General features: G+C 42.5%; 1 protein-coding gene across 6 annotated transcripts in view; it reads left to right on the plus strand.

Annotated features, from left to right (window-relative positions):
- The first annotated feature begins 16,279 nt into the window (after window positions 1-16,279).
- The window catches only part of SRFBP1 (serum response factor binding protein 1), a 123,798-nt gene continuing 113,559 nt past the window's right edge, over window positions 16,280-26,518 (plus strand). The window contains exons 1-2 of one of the 6 annotated variants that reach the window (XM_037901610.2): window positions 16,455-16,608; window positions 20,112-20,138. In XM_037901610.2, the coding sequence (XP_037757538.1) occupies window positions 16,579-16,608; window positions 20,112-20,138 (57 nt within the window). In that variant the 5' untranslated portion in view covers window positions 16,455-16,578. Of the gene's footprint in view, window positions 16,609-20,111; window positions 20,139-20,160; window positions 20,287-23,228; window positions 23,322-26,518 lie in introns of those variants that run through there. The other 5 variants (XM_037901604.2, XM_037901609.2, XM_037901606.2 and 2 more) reach the window with 5 other exon arrangements.

Below are 26,518 nucleotides of genomic sequence, written 5' to 3' on the forward strand. Positions count from 1 at the left end.
GACTAAATATTATCTAGGCCTTCCCTGATAGGTGTTTGTCTAACCTCTTTTTTTAAAAACCTCTAATGATGGAGATTTCACAACCTCCCTAGATAATTTATTTCAGTGCTTCAGTATGCTTACAGTTAGGAAGTTTTTCCTAATGTCTAACCTAAATCTTCCTTGCTATAATTTAAACCCATTACTACTTGTCCTATCCTCAGTGGTAAGAACAATTTATCACCCTCTTCTTAATAACAACCTTTTATATACTTATAGACTGTTGTCAAGTCTCCCCTCAGTCTTCTTCTCTCCAGACTAAACAAAGCCAATTTTTTGTCAATCGCTCCTCATAGGTCATATTTCTAGACCTTTAATCATTTTTGTTGCTCTCTTCTAGACTTTCTCCAATTAGCCCACATCTTTCTCAAAGTGTGGTGCCCAGCACCAGACACCGTACTCCAACTGAGGCCCTATTAGTGCTAAGTAGAGTGGAAAAATTACTACTTGTATCTTGCTAATACATCCCAGAATGATGTTTACTTATTTTGCATTAGTATTACATTGTCGACCCATATTTAGTTTCTGACCCACTATAACCCCCATATCCTTTTCTGCAGTACTCTTTCCCAGGCAGTCACTTTTCATTTTGTGTTTGTGCAGTTGATTAGTCCTCCCTAAGTGTAGTTCTTTGTATTTGTCCTTATTGTGTTTATGCTATTGTACTTCAGACCATTTCTCCAGTTTGTCAAGATCATTTTCAATTTTAATCCGGTCAAGCAGAGTGCTTGCAACCCCTCCCAGCTTGGTATTGTCCGCAACCTTTCTGAGTGTTGTAGCGAGGGGGCGTGGTCTCCCTCCCTGACTGATGGGGAGAGAACCACGACTGCCCCTTGGTGGGCAGAACTAGGACACCCGTGGCCGCCCTGCCAGAAGCAGAGGGGCAGGACTGGAACTGGAAAAGGCCGTCCCTCCAGCTCTGTTGGGGCAGAGCTGCCAGAGGAGCAGGACGTCTCCCTCCACTACTGGAGTCTGGACCTTACATAGGCTGCTATACTGCCAGAGACCCGGAGGAGCTGCCGGAGCTGTCATCCAAATTATTTGTGAAGTTATTGAATAGAACAGCACCCAGGACAGATCCCTGTGGGATCCCATTTGATATGCCATTCCAGCATGATTGTGAGTCATTGATAACGTCTCTGAGTATGCTTTTCCACCTAGTTGTGCTCCAACCTTATCATAGGTTTGTTTAGGCTATCCTTCTCTAGTTTGTTTGGACGGTCTTGCGATACAGTATCAAAAGCCTTGTTTAAGAGTTGTCCTCAATAGGGATACTGTCCTAAATCATGGCCTAAATATTTCTAGAATCAGGCCTTATGCCCATCACAATGAAGACTACTTTTTTTTTTTTTTTTAAAGGCCTACATGTGAAGAGACTATTGTGGATTTCAAACTTCAGAGCAAGATAATGACCAAATGGCAATTCCTGACCAGCTGACTTTAATCGCTTCATAGAATAGCAAAGATCCTAAGATTTTATTTCAGATTACTCTGAACACCTTAAAAACAAACTTCAGGGCAGTAAGAGCTGCCAATGATGCACAAGTGTCTGTATTTTCAAAGAAAACTTGACCTGAGCATCTTTGAAAGAAGGTGTTTTGTCTACATTCTAAGAAGTCAACTGGATGATACTAAATCTGCAAGACAAAACCTTCCTCAGCTGTCAAGAGTCTCCTTGAATATGTGAAGAAACATAGAGAGAATTCCCTTGAATAGTGTGAACTTTAGAAGAGAGTGAACTTTTAGAAAGCTGTCCCTTCCAGCAATGTCAAGTTTTCTGATGTAGTCCAGTAGGATTTTCTTTAATTTTCTTTATTCACAGGGATCCCAGCAAGGTAATGTGAAAAAATGGGAGACATACAGTTATAAACACCTCAAAGGTCTCCTTTTAATCAGCAACTCCTTCCTTCCCACACTTGCTTCCAGGTTGTGTTAGCGGAAGTCAAGATGATTAGTTGTTGGCCAAAGGCCAGGGCAACATTTATGATTGGATGCAGTGTGTGATAAGATTTGACAGTTGAGTGAAGTCTGAAGGGATTGTTCAGTGATATTAAAAACTGAGGAATTTTCCTACCCACATCCACCTTAATTGGAGGTTGCATAATGTAAAGTTGCAATGGGTCAGCTTTAAACTATATTTCTGCTTATAAAAAAAAAAAAAAAAATCCAGAGAGAGAACATGCGCCTTGTTCCCTTTTCTATGTGCTCCACACTTCTTTGGTGATTCGTACCCCATATCAATTGCTGATTATTTTGGCTATTCCTTTTTATTATTTTTTTTTTAAAAGGAAACAACTCATACTACAGCCATAAGGCCAAACTCTGCTCACCTTACTCACATAAGCAGTTCTATTGACAAAATGAGGGCTACTTTTGTTAGTAAAGCAAGCAAGATTTGGCCACTGTTACTGTAAAACTACAGTATATACTTTTTGCTGAGCCAGGCAGTCTGAAAACCCATCTGATCAACATCTCACCAGAAACATTCCAAAATGTATTTTAATTACAGTTGACATTTCTAGACCTCTTCCTGAGGATAGCATAGGTGCCAACTCCATAGATACTCTGGGGCTGGAGCACCTACTGGGAAAAAATAATGAACACCCACTGGCAGCCCCCCTATCAGAACCTCCCCTTTTCCTTAGTGGCTCCTGCCTGCCGGCAGGCCCCACCAACCAGCACCTCTCCCTCCTTCCCTTCGCTTCCTGCCCACCGTAATCACCTGGATCCAGCCCACAGGCCATAGTTTGCCCACCCCTGATGTAAATGAGCATCACTATTACAAGAAAAATACAAAACTGAGAATAGAAAAATAGAAATGATTCTTTTCCTAGCATCACCTTTAAATAAGAAGAGTTGGTGAACCACAAGGGTTAAGACAATTTGACTAAAACAATTTGGCTGAACTCAAACAACATTAATTATTAATTAATTACAATTAATTTTCTTCCCAATTTCCCTTTTCTGCAACTAACACGGCCAATGCTTTCCTGTTGGCAAGTTAACAATATACCCACCTGCTGCAACATGCTTCAGAGTTAAGAGCAGAAAGCAGAGTATTTTCCCCATGGCAGGGGTGGGCGAACTATGGCCTGTGGACTGGCCCGCTGGGGAGTGGGGTCTGGGTCTTGCTCCAGATGGGGTGCAGGGTCGGGGGCTGCACCAAGCAGCTCCCCGAAGCCACAGCATGGCCCCGCTCCGGCTCCTATGCACTCCAATGGTCTGCTCTGGCACTCCAATGGGAGCTGCAGGGATGGTGACTGAGGATGGGGCAGTGTGCAGAGCCACTTGGCCGCACCTCCACGTTGGAGCCGGAAAAGGGACATGCCGCTGCTTCTGGGAGCCACTTGAGGTAAGTGCCGCTTGGAGAGTTGATACCAGTCAGCTCTGTGTTCTTGGGGAACCAGGGTGCAGTATCCAGCCTGTCTGACTCATGAAAGATCCCCCCCCCCCCCACTCCCACCTCTGTTTAAACCAAAACCCATCAGAGAGAAAAAAACTTGCAGAGAGCAGTGAAGGGTATTGGGAGACACACCTAGACCCCTCCTGACAAGGGTGACAAGATTAAGACCTCTCAATTAGCATACAGAATGGAAAACAGAGACAACTCCCCTAGCTTCATCTGCATGAAAGATGGGACAGGGAGACATCTCAATTTGCATGGAGAATGGAGAACCGCACTGAACTCTGGGACCAGAAAAAACAGGCATGCACCGCATCATGGGAATCTCTTCTCCAGATGTTAATGAACCTATGCCTGCACACACCCAGCTCAGCAATTATTAGACCAATTCTATGCTTAAACTCTGTACTGTTTTCTTTTTACTTCAACATCAAGCAGCCTAGTTGCATTGTGAGCTCCCTGGAAGAAAACACCACCCAGAGCCAAGAGTGATCAGCTCCTATTGTCTAGCCTAAAGAAAACCCTTGAGTCATCAGTTTACCTATAAACAAATCTAGTGTTCTCCCTTGAACCATTGTATTTTCTCTACAAAAATTCCTACTCACCCTCCCGTCAGTGTTCTGGTGCTTAGATCCAAACTATGCATCAGTTCCACTGGGACTCCATCTTCTCCTGACTGATCGTGCTGGGGGCTCTGCCTGTCTCCTGCCCTCAGGACCTTGAACTACCACCATCACCTGGGAACCCTGACCAGTTCAAGCCTCCTGGAGTGGATGAGATCCCCCCCTCTTCCTCTCTCTCTGTTTTCCTTTCTATCTCAGGTATTAACCTTTAATAATGTATGTTATGTTGGTTTAGGCTCTCCTTGTGTAGTTATCACTATTATTCAATAAATAACTTTTATGGTTAAGCTGGTTGCTTCTCTCTCTCTCTCTCTCTCTCTCTCTCTCTGAACTCTATCCTTTTGTGTTTTTAGCTTACCCCATTTACTCTGCAGCAACGCTTCTTTTACCTAAGCTAAAGACCCCTGTAGTGCCCAAAAATACGGTGGGGTTTGCTCATCAAGTGGGTTACTATGAGTAAAAGTGTAATGTGAAAGTGGGATAGGGACGTGTTAAACCTGTGGCACATAAGGGGTGGGCAGCTGAAAGTGCTGCTCAGCCCAGCCTATTGAGCCCAGGGGCCCATGAGGGTGACAGCTTGAAAGTGCTGTACCCACTGGGTACAGTGACAGATAAGGGGATCAGCTTGAGAGTTCTGATTGACCTGGTCTGCTCAGAGAGAGAGAGAGAGAGAGTGTGCGTGTGTGTGTGTGTGTTTGTTCATCTAGTTCTAGGGCTGGACGAACCCAGTCCTGGGGAACCTAGGTACTGCAGGATAGCTCCATTGGGAAGGGACTTACAGAAGGAAGGAGTAGAGAGCTCCATATGAACATACAAGTGACCTAAGCAGTACATTAATAGAATTACAGAATGCCCCTCTCCCGAACAGTAACCCTAATAAATGAGCATACCCCAAAGTAACGGGCACATCTGGTAACAGCCTGCATGCCCCAACCCCCTGCCCCAGCCCTGATCCCGCTCCCACCATCCAAATCTCTCAGTCCCAGCCCAGAACCCCCTCCTACACCTCAAACTTGTCATCCCCAGCCCCACCCCAGAGCCTGCACTCCCCAGCTGGAGCCCGCACCCCATCCCAGCCTGGAGCCCCCTCCCACATCCTGAACTCCTCATTTCCTTCCCCACCCCCAACCAGAGCCCTCACACTCCCCTGTACGCCAACCCCAATTTTCTGAGCATTCATGGCCTGCCATACAATTTCTATTCCCAGATGTGGCGTTTGGGCCAAAAAGTTTGCCCACCCCTGCCCTATAGCAAAGCCCCTCCCAACCAAGGTGTGTCACATGTCCTTTTCAGTACAGCAGCTGTCCCAACTTCTTGCCCTCATTGGAGTCTCGTAATTTGGCTACAGGGAGCCTATTGAGCATGACCAAAACTACCACAGCCAATTCCAGAAACTCCTGGGAGTGGAATGCTAATTGTGCATTTGCAGAGCAACAATGGCCCAGACAGAACTGTCCCCCACCTCTCTCTAGATCTCTTAAAGAGATATCTCCCATTAGGCATGTGGGTTACATTTAGTTCTCAGATTACTAGGTGGGAATTTGAGCTGGTGCTGCATTGTGTTGTTAAGAGGAACCCCTAGATCTTGAACCCAGCATTTGTTGCTGCCGACATCCCCTGGCAGAAGGGTTACACATAAAAGGAGTTAATATTTTAGGTGGTATTTTAAGCTTATGGGCTATATTATGCTTCAACTCACATCCATGAATGGTGACAATGCAGAGTTACACTGAGAGAGACAATCATTCCTTGAGCTCACAGTGTGGTTGAAGAGTGTGCAGTCTGCTCCTCTGTGTAGGTCAGGCCAGTAAAAGGGCTAAACAGGGTTTCTGGGACTTTGACTATGCAAAGGTCAGGGATATGATATGTATGCAGGGGAAGCTACTTGCATCAGTGAGGGACTCATGACATAAATGAAAGTTAGATCAACGTGAGCCAAGACCAGATATATATCAATTAAGGGTTTAAAGAAAATCAGGGCCAAAAAATTAAAGAAGCTAGTGCCACATGGAGTTTTACCCACCTCATTCAGCTAAGGGTCACACTTAATTTGGTTAAAATAGAGCAAATAGTTGCATCTTTCATACAGAAGTTTAGTCTGTGGATTTTATAGGTCCTAATATATAGTCTGTCACCTGCTCTCAGCAGAAAACTCAACTCTTTTCTTCAAAGAGATAGGGGATTACAAGATAAGAAATTTGAAAGATCAGAAGGGGAATGACCCTTGGTAGGCCAGTGGCCTGTTTCAGTTAACTTATTTCACCTTTAACGGTTTGAGAGTCAGCTCTCCTAAACAATAGGCTCTACTTCAAATATGCCCTCCCAAAAAACATAGCATAAGGATATTCAACACACTGAAGAAATGGATGATAGGACTTGCATTGGACACATTGAGCTCTTAAGAGTAGCATAGCCCTACACTTCACTACTTTCTACACTCCATTCAGAGTAGGAAAATGAGGAAGTTTATTTTATAGGGCAAGATGCCTACAAAATGTTCTAGGCTAAAGCAAATGTTGATTTCTGTTATAAGACACTTAGAATTTTTCAAGAGAATTACACAAGGGTGCTTCAGAAAAATTCTGAGGTGGGGTGGAGGAAGGAGTACAGTTGTGTCAAAATATAGAACATTTTTGTCCCAAATAGCATAATGGATCAGAGAGACTGGACAATTATTGTTTCCTAATGACCATGTCCAAGCTTGGGGAGAGGGGAGGACAAGCCACAGTCTGGGGGGCAACCCATGGAAAAAGACACCCCTGTAATTAACTTGTGTGGAGGGGGGGGCTGTGAGTGGGGAAGCTTCCCACACTTCTCCCTCCACACAGTATACAGAATTAATGTCCAAAATTTACCCATTCCCTGCGATTTGGTATTGTCAATTTAAGAAAATGTAACCCTCACTTGTACTCCTCCTGCACTTGTCTTATGCCTATAGTCCCTCTAATTCCTTCTGTCTAAGAGAGAAGAACTCTAACCCTTTTTATTGATTGGAGCAACTGAACATACCTGTTCTGGTTCCAGGATTAAATAGCATGAGTCAGAAAAGCCCTAAATCTCTCTGTAGGGGCCTAAAACCAGTGTCTGTCCCTCACCCTTTACACTGTCCGTGATTAAGGAACTACAACCTCAAGATCATACACAAAGCCAGGTGTCAAAGATCAATATTTGAAAAAGAAGAATGCAGTAATTTCTTCCCCAATCATCCCTTCTTTTTCAAAATAATTTTAAAAAATCTCCAACTTTGGGGTCACCTGTTGACATGTCATGAAAAGTTAGTTGATTGGGGAAATCTGTGGATGTTGGCACAGGACCAGGAAACTCCAGTAGGCTAACTTGGCAGAATTTCCAGGTGATCATCCCCTAAAGTGGAAGGGGCTAGGGCACAGCCTCCTAACCTCATAGATACTGGTAATCAGCTGGGAAGTGGAGCACCAGCCCAGAGGAGGTACTATGGTGGAGAGCTCAACTGCATTCAGAAGTCATGATGCCATTGTATGGGTTTCCCAGTCTGGCCTTTCTTTAGCACGCAATCTTGGCTTTCGGAACTAGTGTTGAAAAAAATCCCCACAATGTTTTTCCCTTGAATGGCAATTTTTTACACTATATTTTTAAGAAATCTGTAATATAATCTTTGAACATTCTAACTTCACTCATCACAATGTGACTTTTCATGTCAAGACATATCAGTCAGCAATGTAATGTGCTATTGATGTAAGGAGATGGCTGGCATCCACTGGAAACACTGAATATCTGCATTATTGAAATGAGTTAAATAAATCTGTTGTGGTTTTTTTGTTTAAGAGAAGTGTGAGTTTGAAAAATCTTGAACAAAAACAGTTTTGAGAAAACAAAGAAAAGCTTTTATTACTCCTAGTATGTGAGATAATCAGTTGAGCTGATCAAAAAATGCCAGTTGTTTCTTGCCAGATATTTCCAACTTTTTTTAAAAAATTCCTATAAAAAATAAAAATCCGTTTCATTGAAAAACCAGAACTGAAAACAATTTTTTTCCCCAAACATTGCAAAGTTCAATTTGTAGTAAATATGATCAATTTTCAGTTTTAAAAACAGAATTGCTTGATTTTTCCCCCCCTCAAAAAAATTGAAGTTTTGAAGACACAAAATATTCTTAGTAGGTTTCTGCCCCAGGATCAAACCACTAGGTCCCAGTTCTCAAGGTAATAAAGGAAAGAAAACTAAATTAAAAGAAATAAAAGCAGCTTCTCTATCCTAGCAGGATCTTCCAGCCTTCTGTCTAACCACTCTCTATTCACAAGCTTGAGTAGCTTGGCTCTCTGCTGCACTTCTCTGTAGAGCTGAAAATGAAAGGTCTGCTCACTTCCTCCACGCTAGGCCCTACTAAAGTGAATTTCTCCCTTTTTAAGGCTCCTCTTCCAAAATTGATATGTCTTTCAGGTGTGGCAGGGCAAGGCTGTCCAAAGTTGCTCTTTAATGCCTTCTTGCCTGTACACACTGTCACAGTGCAGAATTATTTTTCTTAGGTCCTGTCCCATTTAGAATCCATTAAACACTCAGGTATCATATTATAGATGGCTTAAAGCAAAAAAAAAAAAAAAAACCAAAAACCAAACAAACAAAAAAACCTTTGAGTGTTGTTAGCATTTTAATACAATATATAACACAAATATAAATTTTAAAATAAAACAAAAACAGGAGACATGGGTTCAGTTCCTATCTCTACCACAGACTTCTTCTGTGACCTTGGTTAAATCACTTACTAATCTCTCTGTGCCTCAGTTCCCCAGGTGTAAATAGGGATAATATGACTTCCTTTGCCTGTCGTATCTATTTAGATTGTAAGCTTTTTGAGGTAGGAACTGTCTCTTACTTTGTGTATGTACAGGGCCGAACACAAAGGGGCCCTGATCTCAGCTGGGTCCTCTAGGTTCTAGTACAATATAATTACAAACAAAACAAAAGAACAAAGCCAGGGCAGATACTCCAGTATAATTAAAAAGACACTTCTGTGACAGCAATGAAAATATGAGATGCAGAGTGTGAAGCTATAGGGTAGAGTGGTGCAAAACCTGCCAGTTTTAGTTGTCCCAATTTTGGCTAACTTTACTGGCAGTTGCATTTTGTGCAATTTCAGCACTCCAGAATTTAGTTCACAAAAACTCCAAGAACATAAGAATGGCTCTACTGGGTCAGACCAAAGGTCCATTTAGCCCCGTATCCTGTCTTCCGACAGTGGCCAATGCCAGGTGCCCCAGAGGGAATGAACAGAACACGTAATCATCAAGTGATCCATCCCCTGTTGCTCATTCCCAGCTTCTGGCAAAGAGAGGCTAGGGACACCATTCCTGCCCATCCCAGCTAATAGCCGTTGATGGACCTATCGTCCATGAATTTATCTAGTTCTTTTTTTCACCCTGTTATCGTCTTGGCCTTCACAACATCCTCTGGCAAGAAGTTCCACTGGTTGACTGTGAGTTGTGTGAAGAAATACTTCCTTTTATTTGTTTTAAGCCTGCTGCCTATTAATTTCATTTGGTGACCCCTAGTTCTTGTGTTATGAGAACTAGTAAACAACACTTTCTTATCTACTTTCTCTACACCAGTCATGATTTTACAGACCTCAATCATATCTCCCCTTAGCCGTCTCTTTTCAAAGCTGAAAAATCCCAGTCTTAATTTCTTCTCATATGGAAGCCGTTCCATACCCCTAATAATTTTTGTTGCCCTTTTCTGAACCTTTTCCAATTCCAATATATATTTTTTGAGATGGGGTGACCACATCTGCACACAGTATTCAAGATGTGGGCGTATCATAGATTTATATAGCGGCAACATGATATTTTCTGTCCTATTATCTATCCCTTTCTTAATTATTCCCAGATTCTGATTGGTTTTTTGACTGCCGCTGCACATTGAGTGAATGTTTTCAGAGAACTATCCACAATGACTCCAAAATCTCTTTCTTGAGTGGTAACAGCTAATTTAGACTGCATCATTTTATATGTATAGTTGGGATTATGCTTTCCAATGTGCATTACTTTACATTTATCAACATTAAATTTCATTTGCCATTGTGTTGCCCAGTCACCCAGTTTTGAGAGATCCTTCTGTAGCTCTTCCCAGTCTGCCTGGGTTTTAACTATCTTTTGTAATTTTGTATGAGCTGCAAATTTTGCCACCTCACTGTTTACCCCTTTTTCCAGATCATGAAATGAAAAGGAAATGAAGCAGAACTGCGAAAACCCATTTACTGTCACATTTATTGTCACTGTCAATAGGAAAACCAACGTATATGTGTACAGTAAAGATGTGATGATATATGACCATAAGCATCTGTATTAAATTAATATTTCAATCTGTATCCTAAAATATTATTCGTGTGTTTGACTTTTAAGATAGTGTGTTGGACTAACAAAGGGGAGCAAGGAGTTTCAATACCCTCATCTACAGTGGGGACACAGCCATCAGGCCAGTGATTACAACTGAGGCTGATTGGGTCTAGCTGCCCAAGCAATGGAGCAGCCTGGATAGGCCCCCTTTGGTGCTCCATCAGACGATGAAAAACATTCTCAGGTACCAGCAGACTTCACATCTGGGGCTTGAAAAAAAAAGAAACTATTGAGCAATAGTAAATGGGCCCAGCTACCCCCTGGGATGGTGGGGGTTTTCTTAAGCCCAATTTTCCCTAAGGGGAGGGAGACACATAAAGACACAAAGGAGTATCTGTTCTTGGTAGGAGAATGTGAGCTGGTTCTGGTCTGTTCCTGTAACTAACTTCCTAACTAACTTAGCTTGTAGTGAAGCATAATATTATATAAGACTAAATATGCATGTAGGCTGTTTATTGTTTTAAAATCCATTTTCTCTAACACTTTGTTCCAACAGCTGAAAAAATAAAAATACTGTTTTAAGAAAGCTGTTGGTATCACCAGTTACAAGTTCCTGAAGGGAGAAAACACAGGTGCTCAAAACCCAATCAGACCTGTATGGTCACAGTTGGTTAGTACACACTGGGTAGTGTATCTAGAGCCTGGTCTAAGACTGGCCATATTGTGACATTCCACCCCAAACAGGGGCAAAAGTAAGGCAGTACGGGCCAGTACGGCGCACCGGTAAAAGGCAGCCGCCAGTACCAGCCCGTACCGCTGACTTTAAAGCGCTGCCGTGGCCCTGCTTAAAGTGCTGCCAGCAGCACTTTAACATCGCTGCCCCTTCTGCACCCCCCATCGGCTGCCCTGCCAGGTCCCTACCAGCAGGGCTGCCGATGGGGGGCGCAAAAGGGACAGCAACGTTAAAGCGCTGCCAGGGCATCGCTTTAAGCAGGGTCCTTAAAGCGCTGCTGTGGGAAAGGACCCTGCTTAAAGTGCTGCTGTGGGGGGCAAGAAGTAGCTGCCCCGGGCCCTTTAAATCACTGCTGGAGCCCTGGCAGTGCCAGGCAACACAGATGAGCTGGCTGGGGCACGCTGACCCCCAGCCCCGCCCCTTCCGCTGGAGGCCACATACTGCTAAGAGCTCAATTTTACTTTCACCCCGACCCCAAAACAGGTGAGGGTAAGAAGGCAAAGACTTGAAATGGGTACACACAGAGATTAGAAATGGGTCAGAGTTGCAGTTAGTCCTGTAACTATGACAGCTGCCAACCTGATGTTGCTGTAGAAATTAGGGGCTTGATTCTCACTTACACACAGTGTACAAAGACCTTAAAATGGGTGCAAATGTAATTTTCCCCTGCTTTAAGATCTCTTTAAAATGCTACAGCAGTGTAAAGAGACCTCTGTGTAAGTGAGATTCCAGTGCCTTATCTTTTTCACTTCTGATTTTTGTGTTTGGATTTGTGAATTTGGCATTGCAATGATATAGGCTGGGCTTTTTGTTTTGGTGCTGTCCATATAATTATAGAGTGCAAATTATTTGGAGCCACCTATATTTCAATATAATATTAAATCATATCAATATTTGTCTAATTTTCCCCTCCTCACAACAGGTTCTGGCTCTCCTCCACTACAGCTGGCGTTGATACAGATGGAAGAGAAAGCTACTGAATCACCAATACTAAGTCTTGCAGAATCTTGAATTCAACTTGGATGTTTTCCATCCGAGTACTGGCTTGCCCTGCCTCTGCTGAGTTTGTAAGACATGATAAAAATCACAGCCTGAAGTGGTACATCTGCAGTTCACTTAGAAAGTATGCCTGGCCACCTGTTAGCAGCCAAACATCAAAACATAGGTAGAGCTAAATGTTAGATCCTGAAGTGTATGTATTATAGAGGTATCTGAACTGAGTTTAGATTTCCTTCCTTTATTATTCAATCTTCAAAGTCAAAGAATTCTTAGAGCAATAGTGCCATCCAGGGGCCAGTTAATTAGTGGTGTGTAACCAAAATAATTGCCTAGAACTGATAAGATATGTATAAACAATAATTTCTGCTGTGATTGTGTTTGGAATTATTTCTTCAAGTGTATTCATAAATGATTTTACGTAATCTGAATAGTTCAACAGATTAAAGTGTAGAAATCTAAAACAATAACATTGATTATCAGCTGTGGTAGTGAAACCTGTAACATTCTAAAGAAAAGGAGTACTTGTGGCACCTTAGAGACTAACCAATTTATTTGAGCATAAGCTTTCGTGAGCTACAGCTCACTTCATGGGATGTATAAAGTGGAAAATACAGTGAGATTTATATAGACACAGACCATGAAAAAATGGGTGTTTATCATACACATTGTAAGGAGAGTGATCACTTAAGATGAACTATTACTAGCAGGAGAGTGGGGTGGGGGGAGAGAAAACCTTTTGAAGTGATAATCAAGGTGGGCCATCACTTCCAAAGGGTTTCCCCCCCCCGCCCCCACTCTCCTGCTGGTAATAGCTCATCTTAAGTGATCACTCTCCTTACAATGTGTATGATAAACACCCATTTTTTCATGGTCTGTGTCTATATAAATCTCCTCACTGTATTCTCCACTTTATACATCCGATGAAGTGAGCTGTAGCTCACGAAAGCTTATGCTCAAATAAATTGGTTAGTCTCTAAGGTGCCACAAGTACTCCTTTTCTTTTTGCGAATACAGACCAACACGGCTGCTACTCTGAAACCTGTAACATGCTAGAATAACATAGGAAATATATAAAGTGGTGTAAGATGATTGCATTTAAAAATCATATGGCAATTCACGGTAGCGTAATAAATCTGAAGTAAAGGAAAAACTATCTTTCCATGAAACCTTGATAAACAGTTTCAGCCCAATCCTGCAAATACTTATACAAAACATGAGCTTCATTGAAGCTATTCACAGTGCATAACATTAAACATGTATGTAAATCTTTACAGGGTCGAGGCCTTAATTACTGTACATCGCATATTCTGCTTTCCAACTTTAAGCATGTGAGTAGTATAATTGAAACACTGTACATTGAAACTACTTACTTTCACTTGCCCATAACTTTCTCCTTTTAGGCTGAAACTTCCCATATTTGATCTCTGCACAATTTTAAAACAATGTATTCAGCTTTTTTTTTTTAATAAGAGAATGGAGAATAAATACATTGCTCTGTTATTAACATTGTTTAGATTTCTTGTGCAGTTTCAATTAGCTGAATTTCAAACTGTGCTCACGACTACTTTGCAGTGAGCCAAGCCTCTTTACATTTGAATTAAAACAAAAGTAAATCTTCCTTTATTCAAATTCCTTTCCCCATGGTACCAAATTTCTTTCAGATATTGAGGGAGGCAGTACCTGAAAATACTGTAGACTAGGTAAAAACTTAAATTTTCAATTCCATATCTGGTAAAAAAAAAATTCAAACCCTGTTGAGCATAATGAAACTCAGACACATGGGGTGACTGGGTGGCTCCCCAATGAATTTTGTTTATAATTTTGTCATTTTAAAAAACTCGTTAAACATGTAATTTGTTTATTATATAAAATACAGCAAGGACTAGATGCAGTGAATCTAGAGGAAGGGATATTTGTTTTACAGGGTTAGATTGAACAATTGCCAAGAAACTTGCCACTGTGCATGTTATGCTCTTATTACTTTTCTATTATTAAAAAGAAAAGGAGTACTTGTGGCACCTTAGAGACTAACCAGTTTATTTGAGCATGAGCTTTCGTGAGCTACAGCTCACTTCATCGGATGCATAGCATATCGTGGAAACTGCAGAAGACATTATATACACACAGAGACCATGAAACAAAACTTCCTCCCACCTCACTCCCCCGCTGGCAACAGCTTATCTAAAGTGATCCTCAAGTAGAGCCATTTCCAGCACAAATCCAGGTTTTCTCACCCTTCCCCCCCCACACACACATACAAACTCACTCTCCTGCTGGCAACAGCCCATCCCCCTTTGAAACCCCTCTTTATAAGATAATCAAGGTGGGTCACCTCCAGCACTAATCCAGGTTTTCTCACCCCCCCCACACCCGCCCCTTTTTTTTCAAAAACCACACACAGAAACTCATTCTCCTGCTGGCAACAGCTCATCTTACAATGTGCACAGCAATAATCCAAGTTTAACCAGAACGTCTTGGGGGGGGGGGGGTTTGCAGGAAAAAAACAAGGGGAGACAGGCTACCTTGCATAATGACTTAGCCACTCCCAGTCTCTATTCAAGCCCAAATTAATAGTATCCAATTTGCAAATGAATTCCAATTCAGCAGTTTCTCGCTGGAGTCTGGATTTGAAGTTTTTTTGCTTTAAGATAGCGACCCTCATGTCTGTGATTGCGTGACCAGAGAGATTGAAGTGTTCTCCGACTGGTTTATGAATGTTATAATTCTTGACATCTGATTTGTGTCCATTTATTCTTTTACGTAGAGACTGTCCAGTTTGACCAATGTACATGGCAGAGGGGCATTGCTGGCACATGATGGCATATATCACATTGGTGGATGTGCAGGTGAACGAGCCTCTGATAGTGTGGCTGATGTTGTTAGGCCCTGTGATGGTGTCCCCTGAATAGATATGTGGGCACAGTTGGCAACGGGCTTTGTTGCAAGGATAGGTTCCTGGGCTAGTGGTTCTGTTGTGTGGTATGTGGTTGTTGGTGAGTATTCGCTTCAGGTTGGGGGGCTGTCTGTAGGCAAGGACTGGCCTTTCTCCCAAGATTTGTGAGAGTGTTGGGTCATCCTTCAGGATAGGTTGTAGATCCTTAATAATGCGTTGGAGGGGTTTTAGTTGGGGGCTGAAGGTGACGGCTAGTGGCGTTCTGTTATTTTCTTTGTTAGGCCTGTGCTGTAGTAGGTGACTTCTGGGAACTCTTCTGGCTCTATCAATCTGTTTCTTCACTTCCGCAGGTGGGTATTGTAGTTGTAAGAATGCTTGATAGAGATCTTGTAGGTGTTTGTCTCTGTCTGAGGGGTTGGAGCAAATGCGGTTGTATCGCAGAGCTTGGCTGTAGACGATGGATCGTGTGGTGTGGTCAGGGTGAAAGCTGGAGGCATGTAGGTAGGAATAGCGGTCAGTAGGTTTCCGGTCCATCGTCTACAGGGGGGGGGTGAGAAAACCTGGATTAGTGCTGGAGGTGACCCACCTTGATTATCATGCGCATTATAAAGAGGGGTTTCAAAGGGGGATGGGCTGTTGCCAGCAGGAGAGTGAGTTTGTATGTGTGTGGGGGGGGGGGGGGGGGGAAGGGTGAGAAAACCTGGATTTGTGGTGGAAATGGCTCTACTTGAGGATCACTTTAGATAAGCTGTTGCCAGCGGGGGAGTGAGGTGGGAGGAAGTTTTGTTTCATGGTCTCTGTGTGTATATAATGTCTTCTGCAGTTTCCACGATATGCTATGCATCCGATGAAGTGAGCTGTAGCTCACGAAAGCTCATGCTCAAATAAACTGGTTAGTCTCTAAGGTGCCACAAGTACTCCTTTTCTTTTTACGAATACAGACTAACACGGCTGTTACTCTGAAACCTTTTCTATTATTGTTATATGTTCGCCTTACAAAGACAGCAACTACCATCAAATTGTGGATGTAATTCACTCCGTGGGAAAGACCTAATAGCACGGGCTCGACCCCGTGTCAGCCTGAGCGTGGATCCCGGTGCAGGGCGGCGGGGGGGCGTGAGGGGACCCTGTGCCCAGCTCCTGCACACACACGTGAGAGGGGGAGGATCTGGACACAGACCCGCCCCTCCCCTGCCTGCTTGGGGGCTCCTCTGAGCTCGATCACAAAGCTCCGTTAGTCAAGGTATAAAAGGTCCCGACCCGGCCATAAGCTGCAGTCACTGACAAACAAAGGAAAAGTCTCTCCCGCCCCCTCCCCGCCCCGCAGGGCACCCAGCCCAACTTCCCCAGCTCTGCCCCCGGCACCCTGGTGCGCGTGGGTCAAGCGACCAGCGAGACGGCACCTAGACTGTCCCTCACCATCGAGACGCCATCTAGAGCGTCTCCGCAACGCTGAGAGCGGTGCGCACGCGCGCAGTTTCTTTTCGTGGTTGTCTTTGGAAAGAGCGTGGGCCGGGGGCTGCTCTTCCCCACGCAGTGGGTGCTGCTGGCTCGCGTGGGCTGCTGCGGCCGCCGCCATGGCGCAGGTGCTGAACCTCAACAATGAGGTGAGTCCGCACGCGGCCCCCATCCCGCCGCACGTGGCCCTCGCCGGCGGTTTCCCGCTGCTCCCTCCTGGGGCTCGGAACCGGGGGGCCTCTGGTGGGGGGATGTGGCTCCCCGTTGGGGGGCGGAGGGAGAGCGCTGGGGGGGCGGGTCCCGGGCTGCGCGTGGATGGGGGGGGTGTCCCAGGCTGGGGCGAGTTGTTTCTTGGGCTTTTAGCTCGTCACCCATGTCAGAGGAGCCCTGGGATCAGGTATGTTGTGGCCCCTCAAAGCCTGGCCAGTACCGGTCAGAGGAGGCCCCAGTAGCTCTGCAGTGTGGCCCATGGTGCCCAGAGTGTTTATAAGTAGGGGCCCTACCAAATTCATGGTCCGTTTTGCTCAATTTCATGATCATAGGCTTTTAAAAATAGTTAATTTCACAGTTTCAGATATTTACATCTGAAATGTCACAGTGTTATAACCATGGGGGTCCAGACGCAAAAGAGGGTTGGGTTGGTGGGGGGAAGGGGGGGTTGCAAGGCTATCGTAGGTCATGGTATTGTCACCCTTATTTCTGTGCTGTTGATGACCGAGGTGCTGCCTACAGAACTGGGTAGCTGGAGAGCAGTGGGCTGTGCAGACATGAGGGCTGCATGGTATGATGGGGGACATAATCACTTTCGGGGAGGGCAGGGCTGGCCTTATGGTCCCTCCACCAGCAGCTGGAGCACGGTGCATGCTAGGAGTCCCCGGTGGGGCACCCCCAGCCCTGCTTCTCCCTGGCAGATTTCATGGGGGGAGACCAGATTTCACAATCTGTGATTACCAAATTCACAGCCATGAAAAATGAGTGTCCTATTTATAAGCCTCTAGAAATGTTTGGTCCATGTCCTGCCTCTGTCACCCACATTGAGTGGACACAGGCTGGTGTAAACTTCATGTTACACCTTCATGTTGACACCACTGGGATTGAGAAATGGCGGGTGGAGATGTTGTCTCATGGGCTGCAGTTGTCTGGCTCCATGGGTTCTAGTGGGCTCTGTGCATCCTGATCCAAGTAACTGTAACCAACAGCAATGAGTACTAACCCTTCTGCGTAGCTCAGAGTGGTGTTTAACCTGATGGACACTGTAATTTTGTTGGGTGTTCCCTTTGCCTTAAAAGTAAGGGCAGGTTCAACAGTTTCTTCCAGTTTTTAAAAACTATGTGCATCCCTTTGGCTTTTGGCAGATTGAAATGCTGCCTTTAGATGGAGCTAGCCTGATTAAGATTAAAAAAAGATTAGGGTTCCACCACTGATGTTCTCGGTAATGTCCTAATGGAAAGCACAGACTTTCTCCCTTGAGGCTGCTGAGAAGAGAAAGGGTGCTGTTGTTCAGTGACCCTAAGACCCTCTCCGTGCCAACTGCCAAAGGGTTCACTGTCATGTAACAGTAACTCCTATTAGGTCTGACAAACACGCTACATCTAACACATTGTTATCCTCGTATTTACATATAAAAATGGCTTGAATGAAGGCCAGTAGCCAACTGGTCATTAATATAATTGTGATATGTATGTATTAACACTATATGAGGAATTATGATACTTGCTGCTGATATACTTTAAAGTCTGTAGCCAAACAAAGGGAGAAGCAGGTTTTCTTCCAGACAGGAGGGAAGGTATTTATCTCCTTGTTTCGAAAGTAAATTCAGCATTGTGGAACCAACACCAAGAGCCCCATTTTCATGTACCTCATCAGGAAAAGCCAGTTTGACTTGGGGGATGTGAAATCAGCATAGAAGGACACTGGAGTCTGAACCCCAAGGGTTCATCTGGAAACAAATAAAGTAAATTCTGGGGAAATAAAAAGTGAAGCAAAAAGACACTTTTGCGATCCATCACTGAGGGCAGGTCTACACTTAAAACGCTGTGGCGAAGCAGTTGCACTTCAGTGAGGACACTACTACACCCACGGGAGAGCTTCTGTCAGCATAGTTCATCCACCTCCATGAGAGGTGATAGCTATGTCAACAGGAGAAGGCCTCCCATCAACATAGCGATGGCTACATTGGGGGTTAGGTCGGAATTACTGTCGCTCAGGGGTGTGGATTTTTCTACACCCCTGAGCCACATAGTTATATTGATGTAAGTTTATAGACCTGGCCTGAGAACAAAAAGGACCGTGTCTTTTGTATCCATGTATGTTGGATCCTGGCCTGGAAGGGACTGGTAACTGAGAAGTTGGTATAGGTGAGAAAATTAACGTAGACATAGATTTTAGCCTGTTAGAGTTGTTTAGTCTCTCAAAGCATGGTATACTTTTGTTTTATTTGTAACCATATCTGTTTCCACTATCTTTACTCAGGGCATGGCTACACTTGCAGATGTAGAGTGCTGGGAGTTAAACCAGCCCTTGGAGACAGCAGCAGGGAAAACGTTGCCCTGTGTTTACACTGTCAGCTGCAAGCGCCCTGTCGTGGCCACATTAGCAGATCCTGCAAAGCCACAGAGAGCAGTGCATTGTGGTAGCTATCCCAGTGTGCAAGTGGCTGCAGCGTGCTTTTCGAATGGGGGGGGGAGGGAGTGTGTTGTATATATGTGGGGGGAGAGACTGTGTTTTGGGGGGCAGAGAGTGTGGGGGGCAGAGAGCATGCTGTTTTGTTAGTTCAGACAGTGGCAGGGGAAACCCCCGACATCAGCCCCCACCCACTCCTCTCTCTCTCTCTCTCACATGCCTGCCTCAGTGGCAGCAGCATTCCACAGTAATGGTTTGCTTTGTCCTGGAGCAGATAAGCATGCTGTCAGAAACAGCGCTTTGAAAGGGGATATCCACATGCCTGCAGCAGAGGTCAGAACAATGACAAGAGTGGCCACTTGGGATGTTTCTGGAGGCTAATCACGGCGCAGTAAGGCAACGTGTAGTCCACACTGACAACCGGGCCAGGTTTCAGCCAGGGCGCAGAAAGCTCTATGCTTCTCGTGGAGGTGGATTACCAGGAACGCTCCAACTGCAGAGGCCAGCCACTCTAAGTGCCTTGCCACTGTGGACACCTCAGGAGTTAGGGTGCCCGGGGCTGATTTGATGCTCTCTAACTTGCAAGTGTAGCCAAGGCCTCAGTATCATTCAAATCTCTATTTTATGAATAAACTTCTTTGTTTTATCCTGCGTAGATCTCAGTACTTTAATATTAAAGTGAAGTGTGAGTTCTTTGTTGACTCAGCTAAGCTGGTGTGCATGCTATCTCTTTGGAGGCAGTGGACTTGGTAATGACTGAGAGTGTCCAATGATAGTGAGTGTCCAGCCTTCTCGGGGCTCAGGAACTGGGATACAAGTGTTATCTGCAAAGTAAAGTAAGGGCTGGCAGAGTCCTGAGAAGTTTGTCAGTGAGGCCTAACAGACTGGGGTAAAAGGATGCTGTCACCCAGTTTAGCTCCAGCAAGTCTCTGTTGCTAAGGCAGAGGGGTCACAAGGTCACCAATACTTGTGGGCGCCCTGAGAGAGCATCACAGGTTCTCACTCACATGTTATCTCTAAAACCTTTTAGGGGCTACATCTTTCAAGCTGCTGTCAAGTAAGTATTTGATAATATGAAGCCAAACTCACTCCCTGATGGAAATAGGGAGCCCACTCTTTCTTGCCTCCCTCTGAGTCTTTAAACAGGAGGGCTGAGGACAAAAGGAAGGAGAAGTAGCTTTTTCAAGCTTGCAGTCAATACCCAGGTATATGCAGTAGACAACTAATGAAGGGTTTGAGCTAATGAAGGGTTAATGTTTTACTCTCACTTCTCTCAATATGCACAGTATCTTAAAATAATGCTTAAGCCTTGTTTATATGTACACAGAAATAAGGATATTATTGACTAAGGTTCAGTGGTTACTTTAATTCAGACAGGTAGCCAATTGATCTTCATCTTTCTGTAGACATTGTTTTTGGATTAATTGCCTTAAAACTAAAAACTCTACTTCTTTGTTGTGTTACAAATTACTGAATCTTTTAAATTTTTTTCCCTAATTTAAGATGTCATATTTTGACAGTAGTTTTAAATGGTCCTGCATTACTGAGATTTCAAATTGGACAAAATCAGATTGCAGGTATTTTATTCCCTATGTTGTGAATGTGCCGGACAGCAGGGGGAGCATGAGACATAATATTTGGGCTCCTATCTTGCAACTGATAGTTGAAGTTAGGACTTGTCTATAAAGCGGGAAATTTCCCACAATAAGTATTCCACATATTCTTCAGTAGGTATTCTGATATAATTAATTAATAGGTATAATTCCCCTTTGTTGTCACTATGCTGCAAAAAAAGTGACTTTAGTCTGGAATAACTACTCTGCTTTGGAAGCAGAGTAATTATTGAGGAATAAAATTACTTATTTTGGAGTACAGTATCAACATGGTAAGTTATTCAGGAATAGATATTTGCTAATGCCATGCTGGTCAGATGTCTGCAGACAAGCCCTTAGAGGTGGTGACACAGATGCAAGGGATCACACGTTTGGGTACAGTTGCCGACTCAGATCGCTATTATACACTCAGGTGGTAGGAGCCTTAAAGCTTAAGCTATCTCTCCCTCTGACTTTAATCAGGCCATTAAATAGAATTGTTTTGCATTTTTTTAACTTCTTGTAGAGTGGGTAGGTTCTGGATTAAGTCTGTCTAGGTCCAGACCTATCGTTTTAACTTCCAAATATTCAGCGTGATAGAAACCAGACAGAACAGGCAGTCTGTTTATATAAAATTGAAAAATAAACATGAGTATCTGTTTAGTGACTTAGCTCTTTGTGTGCTATCCCACTTGAGATTTGGGATTCTAAAATATTAATTTGTACTTGAAAACAAAATGGAAGTTCTGCTCTCTAACGTGTTTTTAAACAATTCACTGTGGGGGGTTCCACATTTTCCAAAGGACTACAGATTATTTTTGTGCAGTTTGAGTACAAAGATACTGTTTTTCTAAGTGCTAATCATGTAAATTCTCAACTTGGATTTGAAAGTCATGTTATGTACTTTCCTCCTTGCAGATTCTTTCTGATAGTAAGGATTCAACTAATAGGATTAACTATGTATAAATGAGGTTGTTTGGAACAGAGTTAACTATTCTGGATGAGTTTATGGATCAGCCAGAACTGAATCCAGCTTGCTTGTGTAGCTATGTTGACTTTCTAAAGTGCTGACAAGAATAAAAAGGACTACAAATAGGCTTGGCAGAATTAGATTTTTATTTTTATAATTTTAACAGATTGATTTATTTTAAAGCTGTTTTTATGTAAATTTTCATAGTTGCACACAATTAGGGGGTTAAGCATTTTAAACTTTTTTTTATCAGTTTAAATTTTCACAGTTGTGGGAACTTAGGAGAGTGGGTATCAGACAATGGGAATCTCACTAATTTAATATCTGTAAACATTAACAAATAGTTTAAAAGCTTTCTATAATTATACTATGACAGTAGATATTGAAATTCAAAAACGTAAAAGCTTTATAACTGTTAAAACACAAGTGTCAACATTTACAAAACAAATAGTGATAAATCAAACACTAAGTTCTCAAGCAACATTTTTCTTATGTTGCCTACCTGTACATTTTGATTACCATCGATAGAAATACTTTTTCGTTGGTTTGTATGAATGGTGAACTCGACATTTACTGACAATCTAATCTTCCCAATTTATTTTTGGTCCTAAAGTAAGTAGACATGATTTTGAATACACGGAGGAAACATATTTTTGATGGAGTGTAATTTATACAGATACTTTTCGAAGTAGAACCACACAAGTAAAAATAACTAATGAATATGGGGAACATGAGTGGTGAAAACAGGTGTGTTCCACACCAATTTTGGCAATTCTTTCATTTAGTGTTATCACAGATTGCATTATTTTGTATTTAAGATCATAGAAGAATTTGTGAAGTCCCTGAATTCATACCAGTAATCATAAAAAATAATACAACCTGAAATGAGTTGGCAGAAATCAAAGAAACCCAAGCCACACAAATTCTGTGAAAGGTCTTTGTGAAAGGTCCTGATCTCATTTAACATAATACATTATTATACACTAGGGAACTAAGCAAAAGACTTACCACAGAATACATGGATATTGCACTAGTACATGCTAAATTAGAAATATCTTTTGAGTTAGTGAAAAAAATCCATATTGGAATTACTCAAGGATGATGGGTTTCAGAGTAGCAGCCGTGTTAGTCTGTATTCGCAAAAAGAAAAGGAGTACTTGTGGCACCTTAGAGACTAACCAATTTATTTGAGCATAAGCTTTCGTGAGCTGCAGCTCACTTCATCGGATGATATAGCTAGAAAATGAAAACAGAAGAGATGGTAGAGCTGAACAATAGTAATTAAAGAAAAAAGCACTTTCAAACAAAGTACTGGAATACAGGTAAGATGGGAGACTACTGGAGGTACTAAGTGATGCGGGGGAAATGTGTGGATTATTTGAGAGAACACTATGAAGATTCTTGATCTTGCTAGCAGCTAATAAGGAGAAACAGAGTCTGGGCTCTGAAATCTTGTGGCAGTATTATGAGAGACTGATGAGCGACCAAGTTTTTCAGGAATCTATAAAGGGAAAATGGAAGGGACACTGAATTTCTTATAAGGGAATCTATTTATTTATTTATTTTTAAGATCTTAATCTTACAGGCAAAGAGAGGAGCTTTACCATTGTCCATCTTGGGCACGTGCATTGTTTCAGTCACTTCAGCAGAGAATCTAAGCTGAATACCAGTCAAGCAAGTAATCATAAAAAGCACTGATGCTTAGCAAAATTTTAAATTAGCTATATAGATAAAATAATTTTCTGGGAAACTAAACTGAAATAAATTACATGGGCAATTGTAATCGACCAGGTGGAGCACTCTGTCCTATGTTCAGGAGATAGTGGAAGTTGACAGCATTGGACTAGTTTGATTGCATTGCCTAAACATAGTGTTTGACTGTCTTCTCTTAAAATCCAAACCAAATACAGATCCACAAATTGAAATGCTTCAGATAAGCTGTTTAATTTTTTGTTGTAGAAATTTACACTTTCTTTTTATGGCTGCAAAGAGAAACATTAAATGTCACATCTATTTAAATAATAATTTTTAATTGCTGACATAGTTAAATTGGTTTGGGGAACTGAAAGGGCAAATGTTTGGTTAATTACTTACTAAAGGCACCTCTGGGACTGCAGAAGGCGTTTAAAGCAAGGTCTGCAGTCATTTAATGCTGTAGTCACTTACTTGGTTTTTTCCCCACCCTGTATTGATACATCATAGGTGATCTGAGCCTACTAATGCCAGCCAATGTTTTAAAGATGCTTTTTGGAAGCAGAGAAGTTTTCCAGCTGCTTTTCTCAAATGGCTTTTTATTTTGGGAGCCCAATTCCCCATATTGTGTATGTCCAGTCTGAACTATGACCATGTTTATTTACAAGTCATATGCTTGTAGAGTGTATTTATTTGAATAGGGACTGTAGCTTGTCCAAGATTCTTTGAGTAAACAGCACTGTTTATGCTGTTTTGTGTTTTTCAGGAAGCATTTATCAGAACAAAACAAAAAATCTGAGATCTGATAATGTTCAAAAGTTTTCAGAGAAACTTGTCATTGAGTGACAGCTGACAGGTTGTTAAGTTGATTATGTTGATGTCCTGCTGGGAACTAGACTGAGGCAGAGGAAATTTATCTCCTCAGTGCAGTATATGAGAAATCAGATTTTTCAAAATTGCTCTAAGGTAAGGTCTGGTACTCTTAAATTTTTTAAAGTGTTTAACTTTTTTTAAAAATACAAAAATTTCAAAAATTGGTTTCGTACATGGTCCAGTAATCTGATGCATTTTCTGTATCTAATCTGTGTCAGGCATTGTTAATCTGCATTAAGATTTTTATGAATTTAACTTCTGTAATTAGATGTAGTGCTTTGACTACCTTTTGATATTACAGGTTTCAGAGTAGCAGCCGTTAGTCTGTATTGGCAAAAAGAAAAGGAGTACTTGTGGCACCCTTAGAGACTAACAAATTTATTGAGCTGTAGCTCACGAAAGCTTATGCTCAAATAAATTTGTTAGTCTCTACGGTGCCACAAGTACTCCTTTTCTTTTTGATATTACGTTGCTGTTTTTCTTTAATTATTAGTATATCTGAACAGACTGAGTTTGAGAACAGTGTTTAAAAAAAAATCTGTTGGTTTATGGTTATAATAGAGTAGAAGAGTCCTGTAGGGGAACCTAGACTCCAGTTGTCACATCTGGGCTTTTCAGAGGCTGGGCAGAACAAATAAAGAACTTCCTACATCAAGGAGTTAAAGAAAGGTTTTGAAAAGCTTTCTTCAACCCGTTTCCTAAACGTTTCTCAAGGAGAACTTTTTCACTGTTAACATTCTCCTTCCTCTCCCTCCTTCCCTCCAAAGGATGGTCTGGCTCCTAATCCCAGTCAGCCAACCTTCTCCTCACAGCACACACCCCTTCTAAAGAGTGCTGAAGCAGTTACTAATTCTCCTTGCCAACCCATGAGCATGCACTTCTTAATCATACAAAGTGATTGAGGTGGGCTGGGTGGGTGGGGGTGGGAGGGGAACCTGTAACTGGGCTCTGGCAGGTATGGGGTGCGATTGTCTGGGCTTGGAGTGGGGGGGCACACAGCTGGGCTCTGGTAGATAGTGGGTGCAAGCCTCTGGGCTGAGGGACACCACGTGTCTGGGCTCTGAGGGGTCGGGGGTGTGGGTGTCTGGGCTTGGGGGTGCCCCACACCTGGGCTGTGGGTGGAGGGCATGTGGGTGTTGGAGACCCCGGCTGGGCTCTCTTGGGGAGGGGGTAAAGAAATAGGAACTGGGTTATCATAAGTGTTCTTTTTTTTGTTTTGTTTCTGTATTGTTACGGCCATACTTACTGACAGGTGTTTTGAAATAAATTAACAAAATAATTGAAACTGGAGTGATTATACAGTGTTGTTTTGACAAATAAAATATGCAGAATCTTAAAATATAGTGTGCAGAATTTTTAATTTTTTTGTGTAGAATTCCCCCAGGAGTAAAGTGTAGAATTTTCCCCCTACATAACTGCACTAAAAAACAAAACAATGTAAAACTTGTAGGCTCTAAAGTCCACTCGGTCCTACTTCTTGTTCAGCCAGTTGCTAAGACAGACCAGTTCGTTTACATTTACAGGCGACAATCCTGCCTGCTTCTTCTTTACAATGTCACCTGAAAGTGAGAACAGGCGTTCACATGGCACTGTTGTAGCTGGCATTGCAAGGTATTTATGTGCCAGATACGCTAAACATTCCTATGCTCCTTAGTACAGTCTACAAGTGGAAGCATAATCTTTTATCTTTTTACAGTGCAGATATTTGTAATAAAAATAATATAAAGTGAGCACGGTACACTTTGTATTCTGTGTTGTAATTACAATAAATATAGTTAACAATGGAGAGAATATTTATAATTTCAATTATTCTGTTGTTTAACAGTGTGATTAAAACAGCAATCACAACTATTTTTTTAAACTCATGCTTAATTGCGATTATTTTTAATCACTTGGCAGCCCTAATTTTTAATTATGCTTTAACTTTAAATTTTAGAAATATGTTAACTAGTGTAGACAGAACACAAACACATGTTGCCAACACTAGCTACCGTCTTCATTACAGTGTTAGCTCAAGTTATCTACACTTGGTTTAACAACTCTCAAGTTAGCCTTGCTAAAGTAAGAGTGGTCACACTGCACATCACTTGAGCAGTTCAGAGTGTTTGTATTAGCAGCACAAAGTAGTTGAGTCCTTTCTGCATTACTAGCTGGAGTATCAGCCCCGCTTGGGTGTCAGCCCCCTACCCTGATGGACCAGCGAGCTCAAGTTTAAAGGATCACTTAGTTTGAGCTAGCGATTATTATGTGTGCATGGGAATCAGGTTAGGAGCAACACTCAGGCTAGTCTACACTGGCAGCAGCACTTTA

This window comes from Chelonia mydas, chromosome 5 (genome assembly GCF_015237465.2).
Source record: "Chelonia mydas isolate rCheMyd1 chromosome 5, rCheMyd1.pri.v2, whole genome shotgun sequence".
Lineage (NCBI taxonomy): Eukaryota > Metazoa > Chordata > Testudines > Cheloniidae > Chelonia > Chelonia mydas.